The 21,986-nt window shown below is 28.7% G+C and overlaps 2 protein-coding genes across 8 annotated transcripts in view; one reads left to right on the top strand and one right to left on the bottom strand.

Moving 5' to 3' along the window:
• LOC656505 (uncharacterized protein) overlaps positions 1-3,465 on the bottom strand; it is a 38,574-nt gene extending 35,109 nt beyond the window's left edge. Inside the window, exon 1 of the mRNA XM_008193229.3 lies at positions 3,338-3,465. The gene's annotated coding sequence lies outside the window, so the exon portion shown is untranslated. The remainder of the gene's footprint in view (positions 1-3,337) is intronic.
• Ldh (Lactate dehydrogenase) lies at positions 720-16,876 on the top strand. Of its 7 annotated transcripts, XR_010334439.1 has the most exons (7): positions 720-946; positions 7,624-7,751; positions 7,802-7,919; positions 11,438-11,785; positions 12,508-12,749; positions 15,381-15,877; positions 15,967-16,326. XR_010334439.1 is itself a non-coding variant. In XM_008193226.3 (6 exons), the coding sequence occupies exons 1-6, from the start codon at positions 883-885 to the stop codon at positions 16,836-16,838; spliced, it is 1,065 nt and encodes a 354-aa protein (XP_008191448.1). In that variant the 5' UTR covers positions 720-882; the 3' UTR covers positions 16,839-16,876. The 7 variants fall into 7 exon arrangements, 6 of the variants coding, with proteins under 6 accessions (XP_008191448.1, XP_008191447.2, XP_008191446.2 ...); XM_008193226.3 differs by lacking the exons at positions 15,381-15,877; positions 15,967-16,326 and adding an exon at positions 16,674-16,876; XM_008193225.3 differs by having other exon boundaries at positions 15,381-16,326.
• Positions 16,877-21,986: the final 5,110 nt, after the last annotated feature.

The raw sequence follows: 21,986 nt of genomic DNA, 5'->3' as shown, positions 1-21,986 counted from the left end.
TCTTCATTTTTTTTAACTTCTTGATTGCAGTAACTAAAAAAAAAGAAACAAAAAAAAGTTTGAACTTTCTTTTTGTAAAGTGGTGAATGTCTTAATTTTTCAGGATTCTTATTTTGTATAAAATATTATTTTTAACATTCTTACATTTAAAGGACAATAATGGACTTTTTTCCAACTCTGTAGGAAAACGAGTTTAGCTGATGGGAAGATAAAAAGCTGACAAATACCAGGAAATTATTTGCAAACTTCTTTCTTTCTTCTTTTAAATGTTTGAAATGTCTTTTCAAAAATAATTTTTTTATTCTAACTTAAAGTTCTATACCAAAAATTTTAGATAACATCTGTAAATTATAAAAAAATTTAAAAGAAAAAGTTTATTTTTTTATTGTATTTCGATTCAGATGGATTATTAAATTTATGATACTGTGAACTGAACCTGCTTTTGAGTTCAATTTTGTGGAAATTTTTTGCAAAACTAAACACTATGTTACAGTTTTGTATAATTTTAAAATAATCTGCGATCTGAAGGTCTACCATTAGCACTTTTCATCATTTGCAGGCGACGTGACTTTGTAGGTGTTACAAAATTGCTTTCTGGCTTGCGGCTTTAGAAGGATGACGTTAAAAATAATGAAATTATTACATACGATAACGCATATTTTATTAGTTTCATATTTAATTAAAATACGTATTTTGTCAAAAATGTCATGTCACATGATGGTAATTGTCAGTTCAGACAAAATCACAATCTGCAGTGAAGCAAGTCAATAGTTTATTTAAATTTTCTTCTAGATTTATAGAAGCAACGAACGACTATTTCAGTCTTTGTTCTTGTTGTTGAAAAGACGAAATTTGTGCCCGATTAGATGGAAAAATATCCAAATGTCCTTTAATTTTAGGGTCGTGCAACAGCTGGACTGCTCATCCACGAGAAAAAAATTACACGGTATGTGTACTATTAATATTATTATACAGCATTTATAAAGCCATAAAACATATGTAGACAAGTAACTAACTAATTAAGTATCAAGTAAAAAGAAAAAAACCGTTGTTGGTTTTCAGAAAATATTGTAATCGTAAATAATTCGCATACTTTTAGATGAAACCTTATTTGTATTAATTAGGATGTACTGTTTGGTTTCTTTTAGAGATTGTGAGAAAAACTGGAAAATTATCTGTTTTGTAAACAATTAAATGGAATGACATTTTTGCCCTTGAAAAATTTGACGAGGAAATTGTTGTTGATCATTTAGGACAGGGATGTAAATAAGCTTTATATTTTTAGCGACGTTTCGATTTTAATTAAATCATCATCAGGCTTCAATATTGATATATTTTGCTTGAACGTGACATGATCTATCAATATTGAAGCCTGATGATGATGTAACTAAATTCGAAACGTCGCTAAATAACCAACAACAATTTCCTCTGTTAAACAATTCAAGTTTTTGTCTTCTTGTAGATCTCCTAGAATAATAATAGATAATAGATCTTCTACATCTAATAGAAAATTTTATAGTTATAGCTAGTTAAAAGTTCAAGGTGAGTCTGCTAAAAGTATTTTTTGCTATATCTCAAAAACTAGTATTAACACAGGATTCAGCGTTTGCTATTAAAAACTTTATATTTTTGTATAATCATGTGATTTTTTCAGAATTCTTCTACAATTTTATTATAATAAATATTAATTTGGTACATAATATTAATATTAATAAAATGAAAAATTCAAATTTTTCTAATTTTTTTTACCGTTCCAGCCTAAAAGATGTCTAGAGCATAAAAATCTTGTCCCTAAAATTACATTTAGTATTTGAATATTCAAATAATTTTTATTTTTTTAGGGCTAGCAACCTTTATTAACATATTTGTTTGCACAAGACGACATTTAAGCATCGCATATTTTAGAATATTTTTGCACTGCCTTAATATTAATTAATTTGTTAATTAATGAATTTTGGTTTTAGGGAATTACAAAAAAATTCTGAAAAAATTCACAAACATAAACGCTGAATTCTGTTCAATTATTTATCATTAAAAATTATTAAAAAAACACTTCAGTTCTTAAAACATTTTACATATTTATATGCATAATTCAAAAAATATCAGTATTGTATTATGGTTTTGGCAAAATTAACAAAAAAAGACAAAGAAAATGAAAATTTTTAAAATAACAAACATTTATCGATATCTTTGAAACTGTTGTTTCTTTGACGCCAATCGCTTCCTCGAAACATTCTAAGTATCTACTTGTAGCTAAAAATTTACCAATTTATCAAATGTACCTCATACTTTTGTCAAAACTGACAAAATAAGCAAAATCAAATAAAAAAAATTCAAAAAATGTGGTTATCTTCAAAACTGTGATTCAGTTTATTCAAAGGACAAACCCTAAAGACTTTTATCTTGAAAGGACAATTTTTTACTTCGATTTCAACGTTTCAACATTCGTTTACTTATAATGTTGTTTTTGTTTACAATAAATGAAATGTGCATTTAAAATTACTTCCTATAAACAACCTTCACAAGGAAGTTACAAACTTTTTCTTTTTAATTAAGCGGGCAAACAGCGTATAGAATATTAATAAAAATCAATTGTTTTTTTTTTGTTCTATTAATATTTACTTTTCTCTTTTATTATCATTTCTTTTCTTTATTTGATTTTGTTTGTCACATTTATTTTTTATTATTTATGCATTATTATAATTATTTTACTTTACTGTATTTTTTGTTGGATTAAGTTGGAGTAGCTTCGGCTAAACTTCGCCCATAATAAAGACTATTTATTATTATTATTATTATTATTTTATTTCCAAAAAAGTGATAAAAATAATGTTTAAAAAAACTGACAAGAATTTAAGAATGTGTATTAGTATTAATTAATCAAAGTCTCTTGAGTTATTTCCAAACAAACGATGCTTTTAGATGATATTTTGAGCAAAAAATTCTTAAGAAAATTGGTGATATTCCTAAAATTACACAATCATGTAACGTATTTTTGTTTCAGAATATTTCTGCAACGACTTAATATTAATTAATTTTATTAATTAATTAATAATATTAATTAATTAGTTTATTTTAATTATAAGGAATTAATGAAAAAATGTACTTTAGACTAATAAAAGAAAATTTTTAATTTAAAATTATGCGTTGAAAAAAGTATAAAGTGTATCTAGATAGACAACCAAGTATATCCTTATGATGTTTCGAGAGTAGCTAACCCATTTTCTCAATTTAAAATAATTTTCATTTAATTTTGCATTTATTAGATGAACATTAACATATCAAATATTCTATTTCTTTTACAAATGGAATCGACAAAAATTAGAAAATAACTCACCTTTAGTAAACTTTTATTGCTCAAATATTAATCACTACTTCACTAGCGATCATCACACCGCCTAAGTTACCAATTTTTAATGATTTATTAAATAAACAATAATAAAATTTGATTCATTATTTCGCCCAACAGCTCTAAAAATCCCATGATAATTCCTTGTAATCTATAAAAGTGATTCAATTTCAATAGAAACTGAAACAGTTGGTTTTGATCAAAGCGATAGGTGTTGTTGACATCCGTCATTTGTAAAGTAAACATGCGAAAATAATCCATTCGAATTGATAATTTGAACCCACACTAAAAAAAATGAAAATATTTTCCTTCATAACATACTCAAGTGAAATGTTTATTTGAAAGCACCAAATATAAAATGCATTAAATTTAAAAATACTTCAGTGGGTTATTCAAACTCAAATCGAGTGCATCCAAGACGTGGCCACATTCACGTACACTTTTATTTCCCTTCTAGAGCGGTAAAATTGCACCATTATGCGAAACCATTGACATGACTCACACTACCATAATTTGGTGGAATTTCGCGCCAGGACTCAGGCGCATCTTTATAAATAATCTCGCATGCTTTATCGATCTGTTTGATTCAAAACAGAGGCATATTTCGCCCAGTTTTGGTGATTTAGCTGTGAAAATACTTTCCCCACATTTCACCATAAGTGTGTACGGTGTGTGCATCACGTTCGTTGGGGTCGGGCTCCTATTTTCATTGTACTTCTGCAAATTGTCTTCGACAGGGGACATGCGCATCGACCAAATTTTAGTCCGTATAAGAGGTCACCTTGCTCCAGTCTGCCGCTAAGTTTTAAGCTTGTAAAGTGGTCAAGTTGTTTTTACCGGTGAGCAATTTTATTCTAGCATCTAATTTGTAATTTTTGAATTTTTTTACAAGTATTAGAATCAACAAAAGTGTTTTTTAATTTAAATAATATGTTTCCATAATTGCGGCTAATTGTAGGTAGCTATTATTAAAATTGTGTCTGAATATTTAAATATTTTTTTTAACTTAATCTACTACAAATAACTTGTTGAAATAATTATTGTTTACGAGTGAGTTTTTCAAAAATGGATGAGCGCTTCTATGAGTTTTTTTATTGTTTCTGTGTAACAAAAATTGAAAATTGAAATTTCTTCTACAGTAAAATTATGGTACGACTGTCCAAATTACAATTTTTTTCTAGACAATTATTTTCAAATTTTTGAAACTTTGAAGGTCACCTTGTGTTTGGGTCACAATCATTTCTGGCCATTGATCTAATTTATTAAACTATTATCTCGAAAAATTTTATTATAAAAAATTCCATTGAACCTTGTGATTTTTAATACACCTGCCTATAATTTTGTTATAGTTAATAAAGATTACGTATCAATCTACAAAGACGTGCGTCAATTAGCATTAATTTATATACTTAATGTTACACTTGCGTGTTCTATTTTTATAATCTATTGCAACGTTTTGTATTGTTTTTTACCGGTTTTTCATTGGAAATACTTTTACTGTGTGAATGCAGGTGCAGCTACCTGAGTTAGGTATGAATTCTGAAGCTGTAATTTTGTCGTTACTAGCAAATTCTTTCTGGTTACCGATGCAGGAGCGGGAAAATTCGCCGAGTTTGAAATTCAAAATTTCGCGCCGTAGGTTGACAGGATTAATTTTATGAATTCGAGTTTTTTTAATCATCTAAATGAATTATACATTTTGAAAAATTATAGTTATTAACAATACGATTGCGAAAACACAAGCTTAAAGTTGGAGTCGTTAAAATAGTTAATATATTAATTTAAAACACGTTGCTATGGGAACCGTGTTTTAAAATAGTGTTTATAATCTAGAATTCAGTTAATAAAAAGAAGGCTTAAAATGTTACTAACAATAAATAACATATTATTTGTTGTTAAAAAAATTTAAAGTCCAAAGATCATCTTACAATTAAATTTTAAAAAAATTTATAAGGAATTATCTACAGTAAGACATCTTTAATCCGAACTGTACTTCCTGTATCACCAATAACACTAACAGTTCTTAGTTATTATAACATGATTGAAATGTACTTACTTTTGACAAAGTTAATTTGAGGAAAAATTGATAAATTGGACCACTTGCAATAATTAGTTCGTTTTATAAAGGTTTTACTGTAGTTCAAATTGTTCAAATTCAAAATTTTAAGGTCGTAGACTTAAAATAGATACTGTCTGATATTAAATTAAATAAAGTAATTGATCATTGGATGGACAAATACACATTTAAAAATATATGAATCATTAGTTGAAAATTTTTATCTTATCTATTTATCTGAAGCCACTCCAAACAGCTGTATAAGTATAGAAGTAAAGGTAGATATTGAGGTGGGTGTGACTACACGTTAGGATTATTACTAGGATTAAAATTCAGTAAGAAAATTTTTGTAATATTTTATTATTTTGGAAAAGTTTTTGGACAAGATGTCACGTTTACGTATCATCTAAAACAAATTTATTTCATCTTTGCTTTCTTTAGAAATCTAGTAATTTATTTTTAAAATGTTGGAAGTTTGATCAATGATCAGAATCGACTGATAACGAGAAAATTGCCTAATACCTAGTAGTTTTTAACTATTTCTCCTGGATAATAATTATTAGTAGTCGTAGGACAATGTCCTTTTTGTAAAAGATAGATAATAATTAAAAGATCATTAAAAAAATAACAAATACATTAGGAGAGAAATCTGGACAGAAATCGAAGAAATAAAAAAAATCAAAACTATTAGAATTTTTTGTACTTCTAAAGTACGGGTCCTTAAAACACAAAAAAGTGCACAAATCTTTTGAAATGTAAAAAAAAATTTTTTTGGTTTTCAAAGGAAAATAAGTAGTCGCTCAAAAAATCGCTAAAAACGGAAAAATCAAAATTTTGTATTTTGGACCTGATGACATGATTTGCGCTTCCAAGGATCATAACCCTCTAACTTCACACTTATTTTTTCAGTTATAATATTTAAACATGGGTCTCAGAGACTAAAGCGTTTTTTTAGCAAAGGAATAAATGTTAAAATGTTTGAAATAATATCTAGGCTTAAAAAAATCAAAATCAACTACGCTATTTTACTCCTTGTTACACAATAAATAATTAATTTTTGACGCTTTATTGGGTCTCTGAGACCCATAGTGTAGTTCCAGGAATATAAACATAAAAAATCAATTTTCTTGAATTCTCAAGGGCAGGTAAAAATAGTAATCGACCAGAAAATCTCAAAAAAGCGGAAAAACCAAAAAAAATATAATCGCACTCCTAACAGCATCTCAAAAAAATACTGAAAAATAAAAAAAATTATAATTTATATTTATAACTTATAATATATATTCTCAAGGGCAGGTAAAAATAATAATTGACCAGAAAATCTCAAAAAAACGGAAAAATCAAAAATTTTATAATCATACTCCAAATAGCATTCTCAAGGAAATTAAAAAAAACTAAAAATCAAAAATTTTATAATCGTACTCCAAACAGCATTATTTTCACTTTTAGGGCACTTAGAAACATTGAGAAACATATACAACTATTTGAGTTTGAAAAAAGCGGCTTTTGTGTGTTTTCAAGCTAAAAAAAATAGTGGCTAGTTACTCAGTCTCGGCAAAAATAAAAAAAATAAAATCGGTCCAAATAACATTATTTTAAGGGTGCTAAAGACATTTTTGAGTTTGAAAACTTTTACCATTATTTATTATTTTCTTAATGTTATCAACTTAATTTCAACATTACATTCCATTTAATTGTACCTATTTATTTATATGTTATGGAGTAATAAGAGTACTTGTGTAGACGATTATCCGGAAATTTTATTTCTTATCTTTTTAGTACTCAGCTTGGGATTACACGAATTCGTCTGAAGCCAGTTAAATTTTTTTATTACGAGTTTATTAATTTTATTTGATTTGATTTCTGTATTGTTTTTTAAGATTATTAGTTAATAATTTACATTTGTTACATTCTTCAGTCTGTGTATGTATACCTATATTGACACGTTTTAAGTAAGTATTTAGACTGGTGCTGTTATCTATGTGTGGTCTCTAGAGGAAGACAAATAAATTTGTAATTTTGCCATCGATTTTACATCAAGTATTTACCTGCAACAAATATTCTCTATGACACTTGTTTGTTTCTTTCCTCACTTAAATTGTTTCTGTGGCTGATTGTTATCACAGTAAAATGACTTTTATGCTGTCAAAACATGACAACCTTCAACCATCTGACATAATTTCGGTCATATAATTTAAAATTTTTTTTCTTATTTCAGACATGGCCGGAACCAAAGATCTCCTCCTTTCCGAAATTTCGTCACCAGTGAAAGACAGTGAATCGAAAGTCACTGTCGTTGGTGTTGGCCAAGTCGGAATGGCTTGTGTTTTCAGTATTTTGGCACAAGTACTTGCCCCATAATTTCATTATCTCGAATTCCAACAATATTTTTGCAGAATGTATCACACGATGTTGTCCTTATTGACTGCGTGGAGGACAAACTCAAGGGAGAACTGTTGGATCTTCAACACGGTTCACTTTTTCTCAAAAATCCAAGAATCAATGCTAGTTCAGGTATTTTTTTGGCATATTTTTCTATTTTTCGAGGAGTTTTAGGCATCGAATAACGGTGTTAAATATTTAAGTTGTGATAACTGATAGCCTTGATCAGGACCTTGCTTAATAAAAACTGCACTAGTTTACAAATTTTTTTACCAACAGATGAAACCAATGTGAATCGGTAGAATAATTAACCCTAAGCTTGTCACTGAAGACGAAAAAAATTAGCACGTCAAAATTTTTTAATATTCATTATAATGTATCAGAATTTTTACAACATCAAAAATGTTAGACTGCTTTTTTTTACCATCAGGGTCAGTTTATCTTGATGTGGATTAGTACTAAACGAATAACATATTTTTATCCCAAAAACCTTAAAAAATTAGACGCGTGATAGACAAATAATGTGATATACAGGGTTAGTTATCAATTTGCTTTTTTTTAAACAATAGGTCTTACAATAATAAAGCACATTCTAAAAATATTTTAATTTGTATACAGGCTGTTCCAAAATAAAATATCCAACTAGGTTCTGTTTTTTAATAACTCAAAATTTTAGTTTCATTTTTGAAATCGTAACTAAATTATCAATATAACGCACCCGGTTTTTTATAGACTTGTCTGTCATAGTTTTTGACTTATATCAATTTATTTGTGAAAATAGCTTTGTGCAAACACCTACAGAAAAAATTATAACTTGAGAACCATTTTAAATAACTTGACCAACTTTTTTCCAATCGATTTCTTAAAATTTAACATAACTTTTTCAATGAAAGCAAATTTGGAGTCGATATTCCATCGCCTACTACGATTTTCTGAAAATGACAGACTACAAATGACAACTCGATTTTTTCAAACAAAATACCCTATACATTTTATTGCATCATTGAATGGCGTTTTTTATAAGCTTGTTGTCGGTATAATGTTTGTGGGGTCTAATTTGTAAAATTTATAATATTTTTGCAAAATTAGAAATTTTGGAGGTTTTTTCGAAAAAAAAAAAAGAATCGAGTAGGCAGTCGTCATAAAATTTAACTTTACTTCACTTCAAAATTTGTTAGGAGATTCTTTTTTTAGAATGATATGGAAGTGTTAAATTTTCAAACGGCCTACTCGTTCCATTTTTTTCCGAAAAAAATATAAATATTATGTTTTTAACATAAACCTTACAAAATTTACAAATTAGACCCCACAAACCTTATATTGACAAAAAGCTACGAAAAAATCCCATGCAATGATGCAATAAAATACAGGGTGTTGCATTTAAAAAAATGGAGTTATTGCCATTTGCAGTTTCAGAAGATCGTAGTAGGTGATAGAATTTCCGCACCGAGTTCGTTTTCATTGCAAAAGATGGGCTAAAGCTTAGGAAATCGCGTGGAAATAAGTTAGTTAAGTTATCTTGAATGGTTCTGAAGTTATGAATTTTTCTGTGAGTGGATAACGTCGCTATTTTCACACATAAATTGACGTAAGTTAAGTCAAAAACTATGACAGATAAGTCTAAGAACAATTTAATCACGCTGTAAAATGTAACAAAAAATTGGAGTTTAAAAAAAAAACAGAACATAGTTTGGTATATTATTTTAGAACACTCTGCAAACAAATTAAAATATTTCTAGAGTGTGCCTTATTGTAAGACCTATTGTTAAAAAAAATCTAAATTGACAGCTCGCATAGAAAAAAATTATGGTGACCCTGAGTCACTCTGTATATTTTAGTCATTAGTGACTATGCATAAAATAAAATCAGTATAAAATATTTCTTGGTAAAAGAAAAAAAACTGTAAATCAGTGTTATTTATTTATTTACTGTATGTACATTTTTTTGTAGACTATGCAGCCTACAGAAAAAATTATAACTTCAGAACCATTTAAAATAACTTAACCAACTTTTTTCCAATCGATTTCTTAAAATTTAACATAACTTTTTCAATGAAAGCGAATTTGTAGTCGATATTCCATCGCCTACTACAATTTTCTGAAAATGACATTCTACAAATGGCAACTCGATTTTTCCAAATAAAATACCCTATATACAGGGTGCTCAAAAACTGGCGCACCAACTCATGGTACGTTATTGAGAAGCAAGTGCAGATTACGGGAAAAATGTTGAAAAAATTCCTAAAGTCATATTTAAAAAAATCTGGAGCTACAAACTTATTTTGTTAACTTCTTCAGTTTTCATTATATTTTAATGTTTTTATGTTTCGCACTAAGTAATCGTTCCGTAACAAAACGATGAATAATTATTTTTAAATTTCGTATCAGACTTTAGCAGTTTTTTGTATTTAAAAAAAATAAAATTCATCAAAAAAATCACAATGTGTAGCTGTGAATTATTTCCTAGGAAACCATTTCAAAAATAATTTATTTTTATTGTTGATCAAATTCAATTGTGATCTCTACTGTTGGACAACGTTGCCACATATCATTTATTTAAAATTTGTTATTTATTAATAAATTTAATACAAAGAATTTTTTTGATATTTTTACCTTTATGTGTAAGCAATTCTCTACCACACTCCATTGAGTTGGTGCGCCGATTTTTGAGCACCCGGTATTTTATTGCATCATTGAATGGCATGTTTTAGAAGCTTTTTGTTGATATCATGTTTGTGGGGTCTAATTTGTAAAATTTGTAATATTTTTGCAAAATAAGAAATTTGAGGTTTTTGCGGAAAAAAAAAGAATCGAGTAGGTCGTTGTCATAAAATTTAACATTTTTTGTTTCCTTTGTGATGTAATTTCTATTAGAATTTCTATTACACTTCAAAATTTGTTAAAAGATACTCTTTTTAGAATGGTATGAAAGTGTTAAATTTTACAAAGGCCTACTCGTTTCATTTTTTTTCCGAAAAAAACATAAATGTTATGTTTTTAACATAAACCTTACAAATTTTACAAATTAAATCCCACACACCTTATATTGACAAAAAGCTACGAAAAAATCCCATGCAATGATGCAATAAAATACAGGGTGTTGCATTAAAAAAAATGGAGTTATTGCCATTTGCAGTTTATCATTTTCAGAAGATCGTAGTAGGCGATAGAATTTCGGCACCGAGTTCATTTTCATTGCAAAAGATGGGTTAAAGCTTAGGAAATCGCGTGGAAATTAATTAGTTAAGTTATCTTGAATGGTTCTGAAGTTACGAATTTTTCTGTGAGTGTATAACGTCGCTATTTTTACACATAAATTGACGTAAGTTGAGTCAAAAACTATGACAGATAAGTCTAAGAACAATTTAATCACGATTTCAAAATGTAACAAAAAATTGGGGTTTTTAATAAAAAAAACAGAACTTAGTTGGGTATTTTATTTTAAAAAACTCAAACAATAAATTAAAATATTTTTAAAATGTGTCTTTTTGTAAGAACTGTTCCAAACTGATAACTTGCATGGAAAAAAATCTGTAATTTTAGTCATTAGTGACTAAGCAGAAAATAAAATCAGTATAAACTATCTCTTGGTAAAAGAAAAAAAAATGTAAATCAGTGTTATTTATTTATTTACTATACATTTTTTTGTAGACTATGCAGCCTCTGCTGGTTCTCGCCTTTGCATTGTAACAGCTGGAGTCCGCCAACGTGAGGGCGAATCCCGTCTGGATTTAGTCCAACGCAACACTGACGTCCTCAAAAATATTATCCCGAAACTAGTCAAATATTCGCCAAACACAGTTCTACTCATCGTAAGCAACCCTGTCGATATCCTCACCTACGTCGCTTGGAGACTTAGCGGATTACCAAAGCACAGGGTTCTGGGTTCAGGAACCAATCTGGATTCGTCCAGATTCAGATTTTTGATGTCGCAAAAGCTGGGAGTGGCTCCGAGCAGTTGCCATGGCTGGATTATAGGCGAACATGGCGATTCCAGCGGTAATTTTAAAAATTTTATAAAAAAAATTGAAATAAACTTTTTTTTGGTGTTTTTGGATTAAGTGGTACTCAAAAAATTCAATTTTAAGGCAATGTTTTCGAGTAATCAGTCATTCCAGGAAAAATGCTACCTGACACAGGAATTACAAAATCATTTTTTTAGTTATATTTAGTGTATTTTGCGACAAAAGAGTTTTTAGGAGTGGTTTTGCTGTCCCGTCCGTTATCGCAAACATAAAATGTTGTTGTTATTTCTTACGTTATTAAACAAAACCAAGAAATTTTAATTTCCACTGTCTAATTTTAATACTATTGAAGTCTTTGATAACTAAAACCAGTCTGAATAAAATTTTTAGAGCTATTTTCACACACAAGATTTTTTGTCCCGTCCGTCATGTGTGAACAAAAAGTAAATTATAAAGATTTTCCAACGATAAAAATGTGAGGTCTTTTTTGTGTCCCGTCCGTCATCAGTTTGTATTTCTTTTTCCGGCTCGTATTTCAAATTTTAATAATATGGCTCTAGTTGTAGGTTGCAAATAATTTGACTGGTACTAAGTTCCTATAAAGAAAAATTCACTTCTACTGATACTGTTCGTAAGAACTGAAAACAAAATCAAAAAATTTGTGCAAAGTGTCCCGTCCGTTAAAAGACACCAAAGAACAAATGGACGATATGACGGCAGAAATATATAAAAAATATTTGTTTTTTTGTGTTTTAGTGGCGGTGTGGTCCGGTGTGAATGTAGCCGGTGTCCGCTTACGCGAAATTAATCCGAGTATGGGGACGCAACAGGATCCGGAACGTTGGGACCAGGTGCACAAGGAAGTGGTTAACAGTGCCTATGAGATTATCAGGCTGAAGGGTTACACCAATTGGGCGATTGGACTGAGTGTTGCCTCATTGGCGCAAAGTATACTCAACAATTCGCACAATGTTCATGCTGTTTCTGTTAATGTTAAGGTAATAGAAAAAAAAAATGAAAATTTTATTTAGAGAGGTGTTGTTGTTACGGTACAAAATGAGGATGATTTCGACTTGTTTACACAAATTACTTAAAAATTTATCAAACAATCAAGAAAATCATAAACGTATTTTTTTAAAGCAAATTTTAAGAAAATATCTTTATTTTCTGAGACGAATTTATTTCACCAACTCGCGTTTTATCTTTGTCTTTTTTGAACATTTCAATACGTTTTTTGTTCACACAGATAATTATTTCGCGTAATTTTCTCAAAATTACCTATTGCAACGAATTTCGCTAAACTTATTTAGGGGAAAAGTCTCCAAACAGTTTAGAAAATAAGATTATTTCGTCTTTTTTGAACATTTTAGCCAATTTCCAGCACGCAACCTGCAAAGTTGGTTGAATTTTTCAAGAAATTGATCATACTTTTGACGAAAAACGCAATATTTTTTGCGAAATTTTGCTAAATTTTTTTTAAAAATTACAAAACTAGCTCGAAAATGAGATTACGTTGGTCGTTTCTTAGGAGAGAAAAATCGTCGTACTAGGACAATTTTTTTTCAGTAAGTAACGGAATTGCTTAACGAAATTTTAGTTCAATTTTTGCATTGTCCGAGCGTTATCAACAAAAACGCACTAAAATTTTTCCACTAAATTAGGAAGCAAATGGTAATTTTCATCCAGAAACGCAATTATTTCAAGAAATTTCATGGAAAATTAGCCACAAATTGTCGAAATAGGGTAGTTTTTTTTTAGAAAGTGGACTTAAAAACTCATTAAAAAGTAAAACTCTGAATCGAAATATCGCTAAAATGAGTCGAAAATACGTAATGTTACTTTGTTTTAGTTGTGTATTTTAGCATATTTTTCTTTAAGAGACGCAATTTTGAATTTCATCAAAAATACATTGGAAAATTGCTCAACTATAATACGAAAAAGGAGCAATTTTTGTTTTTTTTATGTGTGTGTAAGCATGTTTTTGAGATTAAAAAAGTGCGTGACTAACTTGGTCAGAAAAGTCACTAACTTGTATGGAAAATGACATATTTTGCCTTTTTCAAGGGTTTTAGCACATTTTCATCAGCAAAATAATAATAATAATAATAATAATAATAATAATAATAATAATAATAATAATAATAATAATAATAATAAAATTTCGTCAAAAAATACCAAAAAAATCGCCTTGTGCGATTTTTCTAAACAGAAGGATAGAATAGTAAACTAAATCGACAACTACAAGATTTTGCATTTTTCGAGGGCGTTGACATAAAATTGCAATCTTTTTTCGAAATTTTGATAAATGGAGTTACGAAATTCGGTTAAAAATTACGTTAGTTTTCCTGTTTAGCATTTTATTAAGACGTTTTTCAAACAAAAATGCTACGATTTTGCGAAATTTTGGCAAAAATAATCCGAAAAATCGTCGAAAAAAATTAAAATTAAATTAATTAAATTATTAATAATTAAATAATTAAAATAATTATATAATTATTATTATATTTTAATATTAATATATTAATATAATATTATAAATATATATTTATATATTTATATAATGATTTATATATTATAATATAAATATTATTAATATATTAATATTAATAAATAATTAAAATTAAATTAAATTAAAATTAAAAAATTAGATCGAAAATAGTGGTGTTTTTTTTTGGATCGTATATAAAACTAAGATTTTAGTAAAGTAGACCGAAAAATCACTAAATGCAGTGAAAGAGTGCAATATTTTGCTATTCTCGAGCATTTTCCCACTAGAAAAAAAGCAAATGTTCGGTGAAATTTTGTCAAAAATAAACTGAAAAATGCCAAGCTGAAGCAATATTTATTTCTCTTGAGCCTTTAAGCATAAAACGAAGTTTTTCACAAATTACATTGCTTTATTCTATCCACAAATGTAATAAACTATCCAAAAAATCACCGAATTAAGATGAAAATTGTGTTATTTGTTTAGTTTGCAAAACCTGAGTTATAAAAGATGCAATTTCGATATTTTGCCTCACTTTCGTAATCTAATAAAAATCATTGAGTTTTATTCTTGTTATTATAGAAAAATAATTGTTGCCACAGTAAAAAACTAATTAGTTTTTATAACCTATTATACGTTTTACGGTCAATTATTTTTTCTATTTGTTGCAGCTTATAATGTTAAAACTATAATGTAATTTTTTAAAGAAGTTATGTTTTATATATTAAGGAAAAAAATATTAAGACGATTTAGACATTTTAGGAAAATTGGTGAAAAATATTTTATTGTTTAAGTTGGTTTTCTTATTGTTAAATTATTGTTTCTTTTTTTATTTTTTTCTAATTATTATAGACCTTCAATCAAATATATTAATTGTTTCATATACAACAATACCTCAAATGCTTGACATTTTTTTATTCGCTTTCTTTTCGCTTTTGCTTTTATGTAAGAAATTGTTTTTTTTTCATTATTTTATTATTACGATTAACTAAATTTGCACTAAACAAGTAAAGCTGCACTCTTAGTTTTTTTTACTAATATTTTTAACATTTTGCTCTGCTTTTTTTTAATCACTAGTTATACAACACATTTTACACATTTGCGCTCCTCCAGTAATACCGAGTGTTTTATTTTAACTCATCAGGGCTTCCACGGTATAGAACAGGACGTATACTTGTCCCTACCAGCAGTTTTAGGCCTTAATGGAATATCAAACGTGGTACAACAGCCTTTAAACGAAACAGAAAAATCCCAACTACAACAATCCGCATCTGTTATACACGAAGTGCAAAAAAATCTCGAATTGTAAACGAATTAGTATTATTCTTGTGATATCTATCGACTTGTCCAACATACCGTGAGTTTAAATAAAACGTGGTCAAAAGCGAAATTTCTTATTTAACCTAAATAGAAGAAGAAATGTAATAAAAAAAATAAAAACAACACAGGAAAAGAAAAAAGAAATGTATGTAATAAAAGTATTAATTTTTATATACAAGTCAGGTCAGGTCAAGTCAGGTCAATTTAACTTAAACAAGAGAAGATCTGTAATGAACAAAAATAAAAACAAAAGAGGAAAAGAAAAAAAGAAATGTATGTAATAAAAGTATTAATTTTTAAATACAAGTCAGGTCAGGTCAGGTCAGATCAGGTCAATTTAACTCACATAGGAGAAGAGATGAATGAAAAAAAAATAAAAACAAAACACGAAAAGAAAAAAGAAATGTCAGGTCAGGTCAATTTAATTTAAACAAGAGAAGAAATGTAATGAACAAAAATAAAAACAAAAGAGGAAAAGAAAAAAAGAAATGTATGTAATAAAAGTATTAATTTTTAAATACAAGTCAGGTCAGGTCAGGTCAGATCAGGTCAATTTAACTCACATAGGAGAAGAAATGTAATGAAAAAAATAAAAACAAAACACGAAAAGAAAAAAGAAATGTCAGGTCAGGTCAGGTCAGGTCAGCGCACTCTTGACCATATTTTTATTCAAACTCACGATATGATATTTATTGAATGTAGCATAATTGTGACTATTTATTGTTATATCACTCTGTCCACGTCTATTTTTATAAACTTTTATACAGCTTCTTGTGTGTCTTAACCTGTTTGCGCAAGTTTGTCTGAAACATCTTTACTTTTTCTATTATTTATTTAGTGATTTCATTATTTAGGGCCTTCACGGCATTACTCAGGAAGTCTACTTATCGCTTCCATCAGTTTTGGGCGAAAACGGTGTTTGGTCAATTGTAAATCAATGTTTGACCGAAGATGAGAAACAACGCTTGTTAAAATCAGCGATAACACTTGACGATATTCAAAAAACCATTAATTTGTAGCCACATAACCAACAACTAACTTTTTTGTTAGATTAGTTTAGATCGCCCTAGTTTTGCTGTATTTTTAGTTGTAAGCTTTTGATTGGGTGGTTCTTTAGGGGCACGTGGGGATGAATATTGACACGTTTTTGTCGCTGCCTTGCGTTTTGGGCCTGAATGGTGTCAATCAAGTGGTGAAAATAAATTTGCAACCGGATGAACTAAAGTTGTTTAAAGCTTCGGCCGAAGCGATGGAAGCCGTTCAGAAGAAAATTGTATTTTAATATTTATGATGTGTGAATAAATTTCGGTGTTTTTCTGATTTTGTGTTTTTTTCCAGCTGAAACAATATATTCCTAAGGTTAGCAAAGTGTGATGTTTGTGGGTAATTAGTGACTTTTGTTTTGTTGGAGATATAATGAGAGAATCGGCCTTATTGCGTAAATTAATTAGTTAACAATCGTTAATTTTCACAGTGAAATTTTACCCTTGGGCGTGTGGAAGTTTTAATTAATAATATCATTGACTGTGGTAATTATTCAAATTTAAACCGGGTTTCAGTGACTTTTATCCAGTCTCTTAACAAATTTCGTTACCTCGTCAGTAATTGATTTTTTTGGATATTTTTGATATTTTGGAATTTTACAAGAATTGCAGCTGATTTTTTTGAGGCAAATAAGTCACTTGATGAATTTAAATAATAAACTATGAATCAAAGTATTTAAGTAATTTTTTATTAAAAAATAAAATTTTGTCAGTACCCTTATACTTTGCAGAAAAAATGTATCAAATGAACTAGGTACAGCTTACGTTTTTTTGTGCAAAAGTGAAACGTGAAAATAATGTGCTTTTTTTCTGCCAAACTAGACTGAAAAATCACTAAATTTGCTCGAAAAATAGGTAGCAAGTTGGCAATTTTTTTAAGAAAAATACAAGCGGAATTTAATAGTTTAGAAAATAATTCAGATTTTTGCAAGGTTTGGTGAACTAGACCAAAAAAAACCTATTCAATATGTTTAAAAATTACATTAGTTACTATCCTTTTTTCGAATTTTTTTTATTTTTCAGACAGAAACGTAATTATTTTGCAAAATTTTTCAAAACAAAGATAAAAATTCACTAAATCTTCGTCGAAAATGATAATTTTTTTTTTAATAAGTTAGCGCATTTTTTGAAATACAAAAAGCCGAATCTCACAAATTAAGCTCGTTTAAAAATCGCTAAATTTGCTCGAAAACTACTTTAATTATTCTTTTTTTGTGCACGTAGTTAATTTTCCAAAGAAAATAAATATAATACGAGTAGAAATGCAATTATTTATTAAAATTTTGACAAAGTTCCATTTAGACCAAAACACACTGAATTAGCTCTAAAATGACGTTAGTTTCGCCTATTTAGAATTACAATTACTTGGTGAATTTTCCCTAAAAAAAGCCGTAAACTCACTAAATTGTCTTGACTTATTACTTTTTCAAGAAGTTAACTTGTTTTTAATTAATGTACGTAGTTTTATCTTTTTGCGAGCAAATAAGCTAATTTTCTAGACAGACATTGTTTAGCAAAACTTTGCCAAAAATAAATAGCAAAACCTATAAATTTAGTTGTTTGAATTTCTTTAAATCAAATAAAAAACACACAATTGGGTTGATAATGACATTAATTTTGGTTAGAAGCTCAAAAAAAGTCGTAGTCACAAAATTTTTTTGCAAATGGTTGCTCATTTTTTTTTTTTTGAGAACAAGTTTTCAAGCTCAAATCACAAAATTTCTTCAAAAACTACAGTCTTTTTGAGCAACTTAGTTAATGTTCAAATATAAAAACAATATACCTATGTACTCGTTAATATAATATTTTGCCAGAGACCAATAGAAAAACTTCTATTTTTTTTAAAGATTGTGCTAAAAGACCTTAAAAAAAAGGAGTCGAAAATGCTTTTCAGCCAGAAACGCAATTATTTTGCAAAATTAACTAAACAGTAATGTGTAATAATCTAAATTATGTCGGAAATATGACCATAATGTTTACTTTTAAAATGTTTACTATTTTTTTTTTAAAATAAGCAAGTTTTAAGCTTAAATCACTAAATTGCTTTAAAGATACATCTTTTTGGTGCTATAGCAACTTTACTAAAAAATGGTGAAACAAAAATGCAATATAGGGATATAATTATCAAAAGAAAGTTTTTCCTAAGTTATATCTATTCTATCAAGTTCAGTTATTTGCAAAATTTTGTCAAACCTGACCCTAAAAAACAGTTAAATGAATCAAAAATGAGATTAGCTTTGCTTTTTCGGTCGTTTTGTCACAATTATTTATCGAAATATTTAAATAAAACACTGATTACTGACAGATTTTTTGTGAATTAAGCAAGTTTTTAAGCTTAAATTGTATTGAAAATAAGAGTCTACTCGTTTACGCATTTTGTTAGCACGTTTTATATGCAGAAAAGCATTAATTTCGCAAATTTTTTTCTTCAGAGATTTCCAAATTCATTTAATTCCCAAAATAATCTTATAACGTATTCACTTTTTTCGATTGCTTTGAGCCAAAAACTATCATTGGCGAGATTTTGTTTAATTGAGTCAAAAATATCATTGTTTTTTTTCCAGAGTTTTAGTTTAGTTTTCGAGTTATTGCATTTTTAAGAGCTGTTTAGCATTGTTTGTTGTCAAAAACGCATTTTTTTTCGAAATGTCGCTAAAAGTAGAACCATAAATCAAGTTATCTAGCTGGAAAATTTTTAATTTTTCGAGCTTCTGGACACGTTTTGAGATAAACACAGTTTTTGGAAAAAACGTATCGTAAAATGGGTTCAAACATGACATTATTCGTTGTTTAGGCAAGGAAATTGAAGCAAAGTCGAAAATGGCATTATTTGTGCTTCTTTTTTGAGTGCTTATCAGGTTTTCGAATTTTAATTTATTTTTTGGCAGTTTTTGTTTTTGGATCGAAAAGGTTATATAGTGAAACCTTGCTTACTGGAGACCTCCGAATAACGGACACCTCTTCACAACGGACATTTTTGTAGGAGCGAAACAAAACTTATATTAAAGTTTGCACCTCCCATTAGCGGAGACTTCTCCACAACGGACAATTAAAGGTGTCCCCATCGGTGTCCGTTTAAGAGGTTTTACTGTACTACGTATTTATTTTTCGAGCGTTGGAAAATTTTTTTAAAACAAAACTCTCGATTATTTGGAGACAATAGCGTCAAAAATTACTTAAAAAACGCCGAACAATGTCGAAAGTGTTGTCATTTTTGCCTTTTTTGAGCCCTTAACTACGTTTTTAAACAACGCACTCGATTATTTCTCAAAATTTCATCAAAAATTATACGTAAAATTGTGGTCGTAAGTGACATTATTGGCCGTTTTGAAATAATATTAATCAAATTTTCGTCAAAAATTACGCAAAGAAATCGAAGCAGAGTCAAAAATGGCATTATTTTTGCCTCTTTTTTGAGTGCTTGTCAGGTTTTTGAATTTGAATTTATTTTTTGGTAGTTTTTGTTTTTGAACAAAATATATAGTGAAATCTTGCTTACTGGAGGCCTCCGAATAACGGACACCTCTTCACAACGGACAATTAAAGGTTCCCCATCCGTGTCCGTTGTTGAGAGGTTTTACTGTACTACGTATTTACCTATTTCGAGCGTTTTAAAACTTTTTTAAAACAAAACTCTCGATTATTTAGAGACAATTGCGTTAAAAATTACTCAAAAAACGCCAAACAGAGTCGAAAGTGTTGTAATTTTTGCCTTTTTTGAGCCTTTAAGTACTTTTGTAAACAACGCACTCGATTATTTTGCAAAATTTTATCAAAAGTTATATGAAAATCACATTATTGGCCGTTTTGAAATAATAATAATTAACATTTTTCAAAATTTCGTCAAAAATTACGCAAAGAAATCGAAGAAAGAAGTCAAAAATGGCATTATTGTTGCCCTTTTTGAGTGCTTATCAGGTTTTCGAATTTGAATTTATTTTTTTGGCAGTTTTTGTTTTTGGATCGAAAAGGTTATATAGTGAAACCTTGCTTACTGGAGACCTCCGAATAACGGACACCTCTTCACAACGGACATTTTTGTAGGAGCGAAACAAAACTTATATTAAAGTTTGCACCTCCCATTAGCGGAGACTTTTGCGCAACGGACAATTAAAGGTGTCTCCATCGGTGTCCGTTTAAGAGGTTTTACTGTACTACGTATTTATTTTTCGAGCGTTATAAAATTTTTTTAAAACAAAACTCTCGATTATTTGGAGACAATAGCGTCAAAAATTACTCAAAAAACGCCGAACAATGTCGAAAGTGTTGTCATTTTAGCCTTTTTTGAGCCCTTAACTACGTTTTTAAACAACGCACTCGATTATTTCTCAAAATTTCATCAAAAATTATACGCAAAATTGTGGTCGTAAGTGACATTATTGGCCGTTTTGAAATAATAATAATCAAAATTTCGTCAAAAATTACGCAAAGAAATCGAAGCAGAGTCGAAAATGGCATTATTTTTGCCTCTTTTTTGAGTGCTTATCAGGTTTTTGAATTTGAATTTATTTTTTGGTAGTTTTTGTTTTTGAACAAAATATATAGTGAAATCTTGCTTACTGGAGGCCTCCGAATAACGGACACCTCTTCACAACGGACAATTAAAGGTTCCCCATCCGTCTCCGTTGTTGAGAGGTTTTACTGTACTACGTATTTACCAATTTGGAACGTTTTAAAACTTTTTTAAAACAAAACTCTCGATTATTTAGAGACAATTGCGTTAAAAATTACTCAAAAAACGCCAAACAGATTCGAAAGTGTTGTAATTTTTGCCTTTTTTGAGCCTTTAAGTACTTTTGTAAACAACGCACTCGATTATTTTGCAAAATTTAATCAAAAATTATATGTAAATCACATTATTGGCCGTTTTGAAATAATAATAATTAACATTTTTCAAAATTTCGTCAAAAATTACGCAAAGAAATCGAAGAAAGAAGCCAAAAATGGCATTATTGTTGCCTTTTTTGAGTGCTTATCAGGTTTTTGAATTAAAAATTGATTTTTTGTCAGTTTTTGTTGAAATGGAACGAAAAATAACAAGTTCCTGTGAAAAAAATTACAATTTGGCTTCAAAATTTCAAACTTATGATTCAGAATGAACAATCACAATTATTTCCTAATGACTTAATGACTCTTCACTTAACCCAAGGTACAGTAGAGTGCATTTGTCACCAGACATAGTCTTGGTAAGGTCAAAAAAGGGACCAAACTGTGAAATGAACGTTTTATTTTATTATCGTTTCTTTCCCAAATGTCAAGGCAGAACGAACCCAAAATGGTTCATTGTCAAATTCAGTCTACCACCCATCTCAAAACCGAAAACTTCCACTTGTGATTTCTTCTTCCTACTGTATCTAAAAATCGAGTTCCAGTTCAGCACAGTATCG

Source organism: Tribolium castaneum, chromosome 1 (genome assembly GCF_031307605.1).
Source record: "Tribolium castaneum strain GA2 chromosome 1, icTriCast1.1, whole genome shotgun sequence".
Taxonomy (NCBI): Eukaryota; Metazoa; Arthropoda; class Insecta; order Coleoptera; family Tenebrionidae; genus Tribolium; species Tribolium castaneum.
The sequence above is the reverse complement of the archived record's forward strand: the minus strand, read 5'-3'. Positions and strand labels throughout refer to the sequence as shown.

Excerpts from the sequence above, each read along its gene's own strand:
- Ldh (XM_008193226.3), top strand. The coding sequence starts at position 883 with ATGTCCTTTAATTTTAGGGTCGTGCAACAGCTGGACTGCTCATCCACG. Across the intron at positions 947-7,623 it reads CACGAGAAAAAAATTACACG|ACATGGCCGGAACCAAAGAT; the intron begins GTATGTGTACTA and ends TTCTTATTTCAG. Across the intron at positions 7,752-7,801 it reads TTTTCAGTATTTTGGCACAA|AATGTATCACACGATGTTGT; the intron begins GTACTTGCCCCA and ends ATATTTTTGCAG.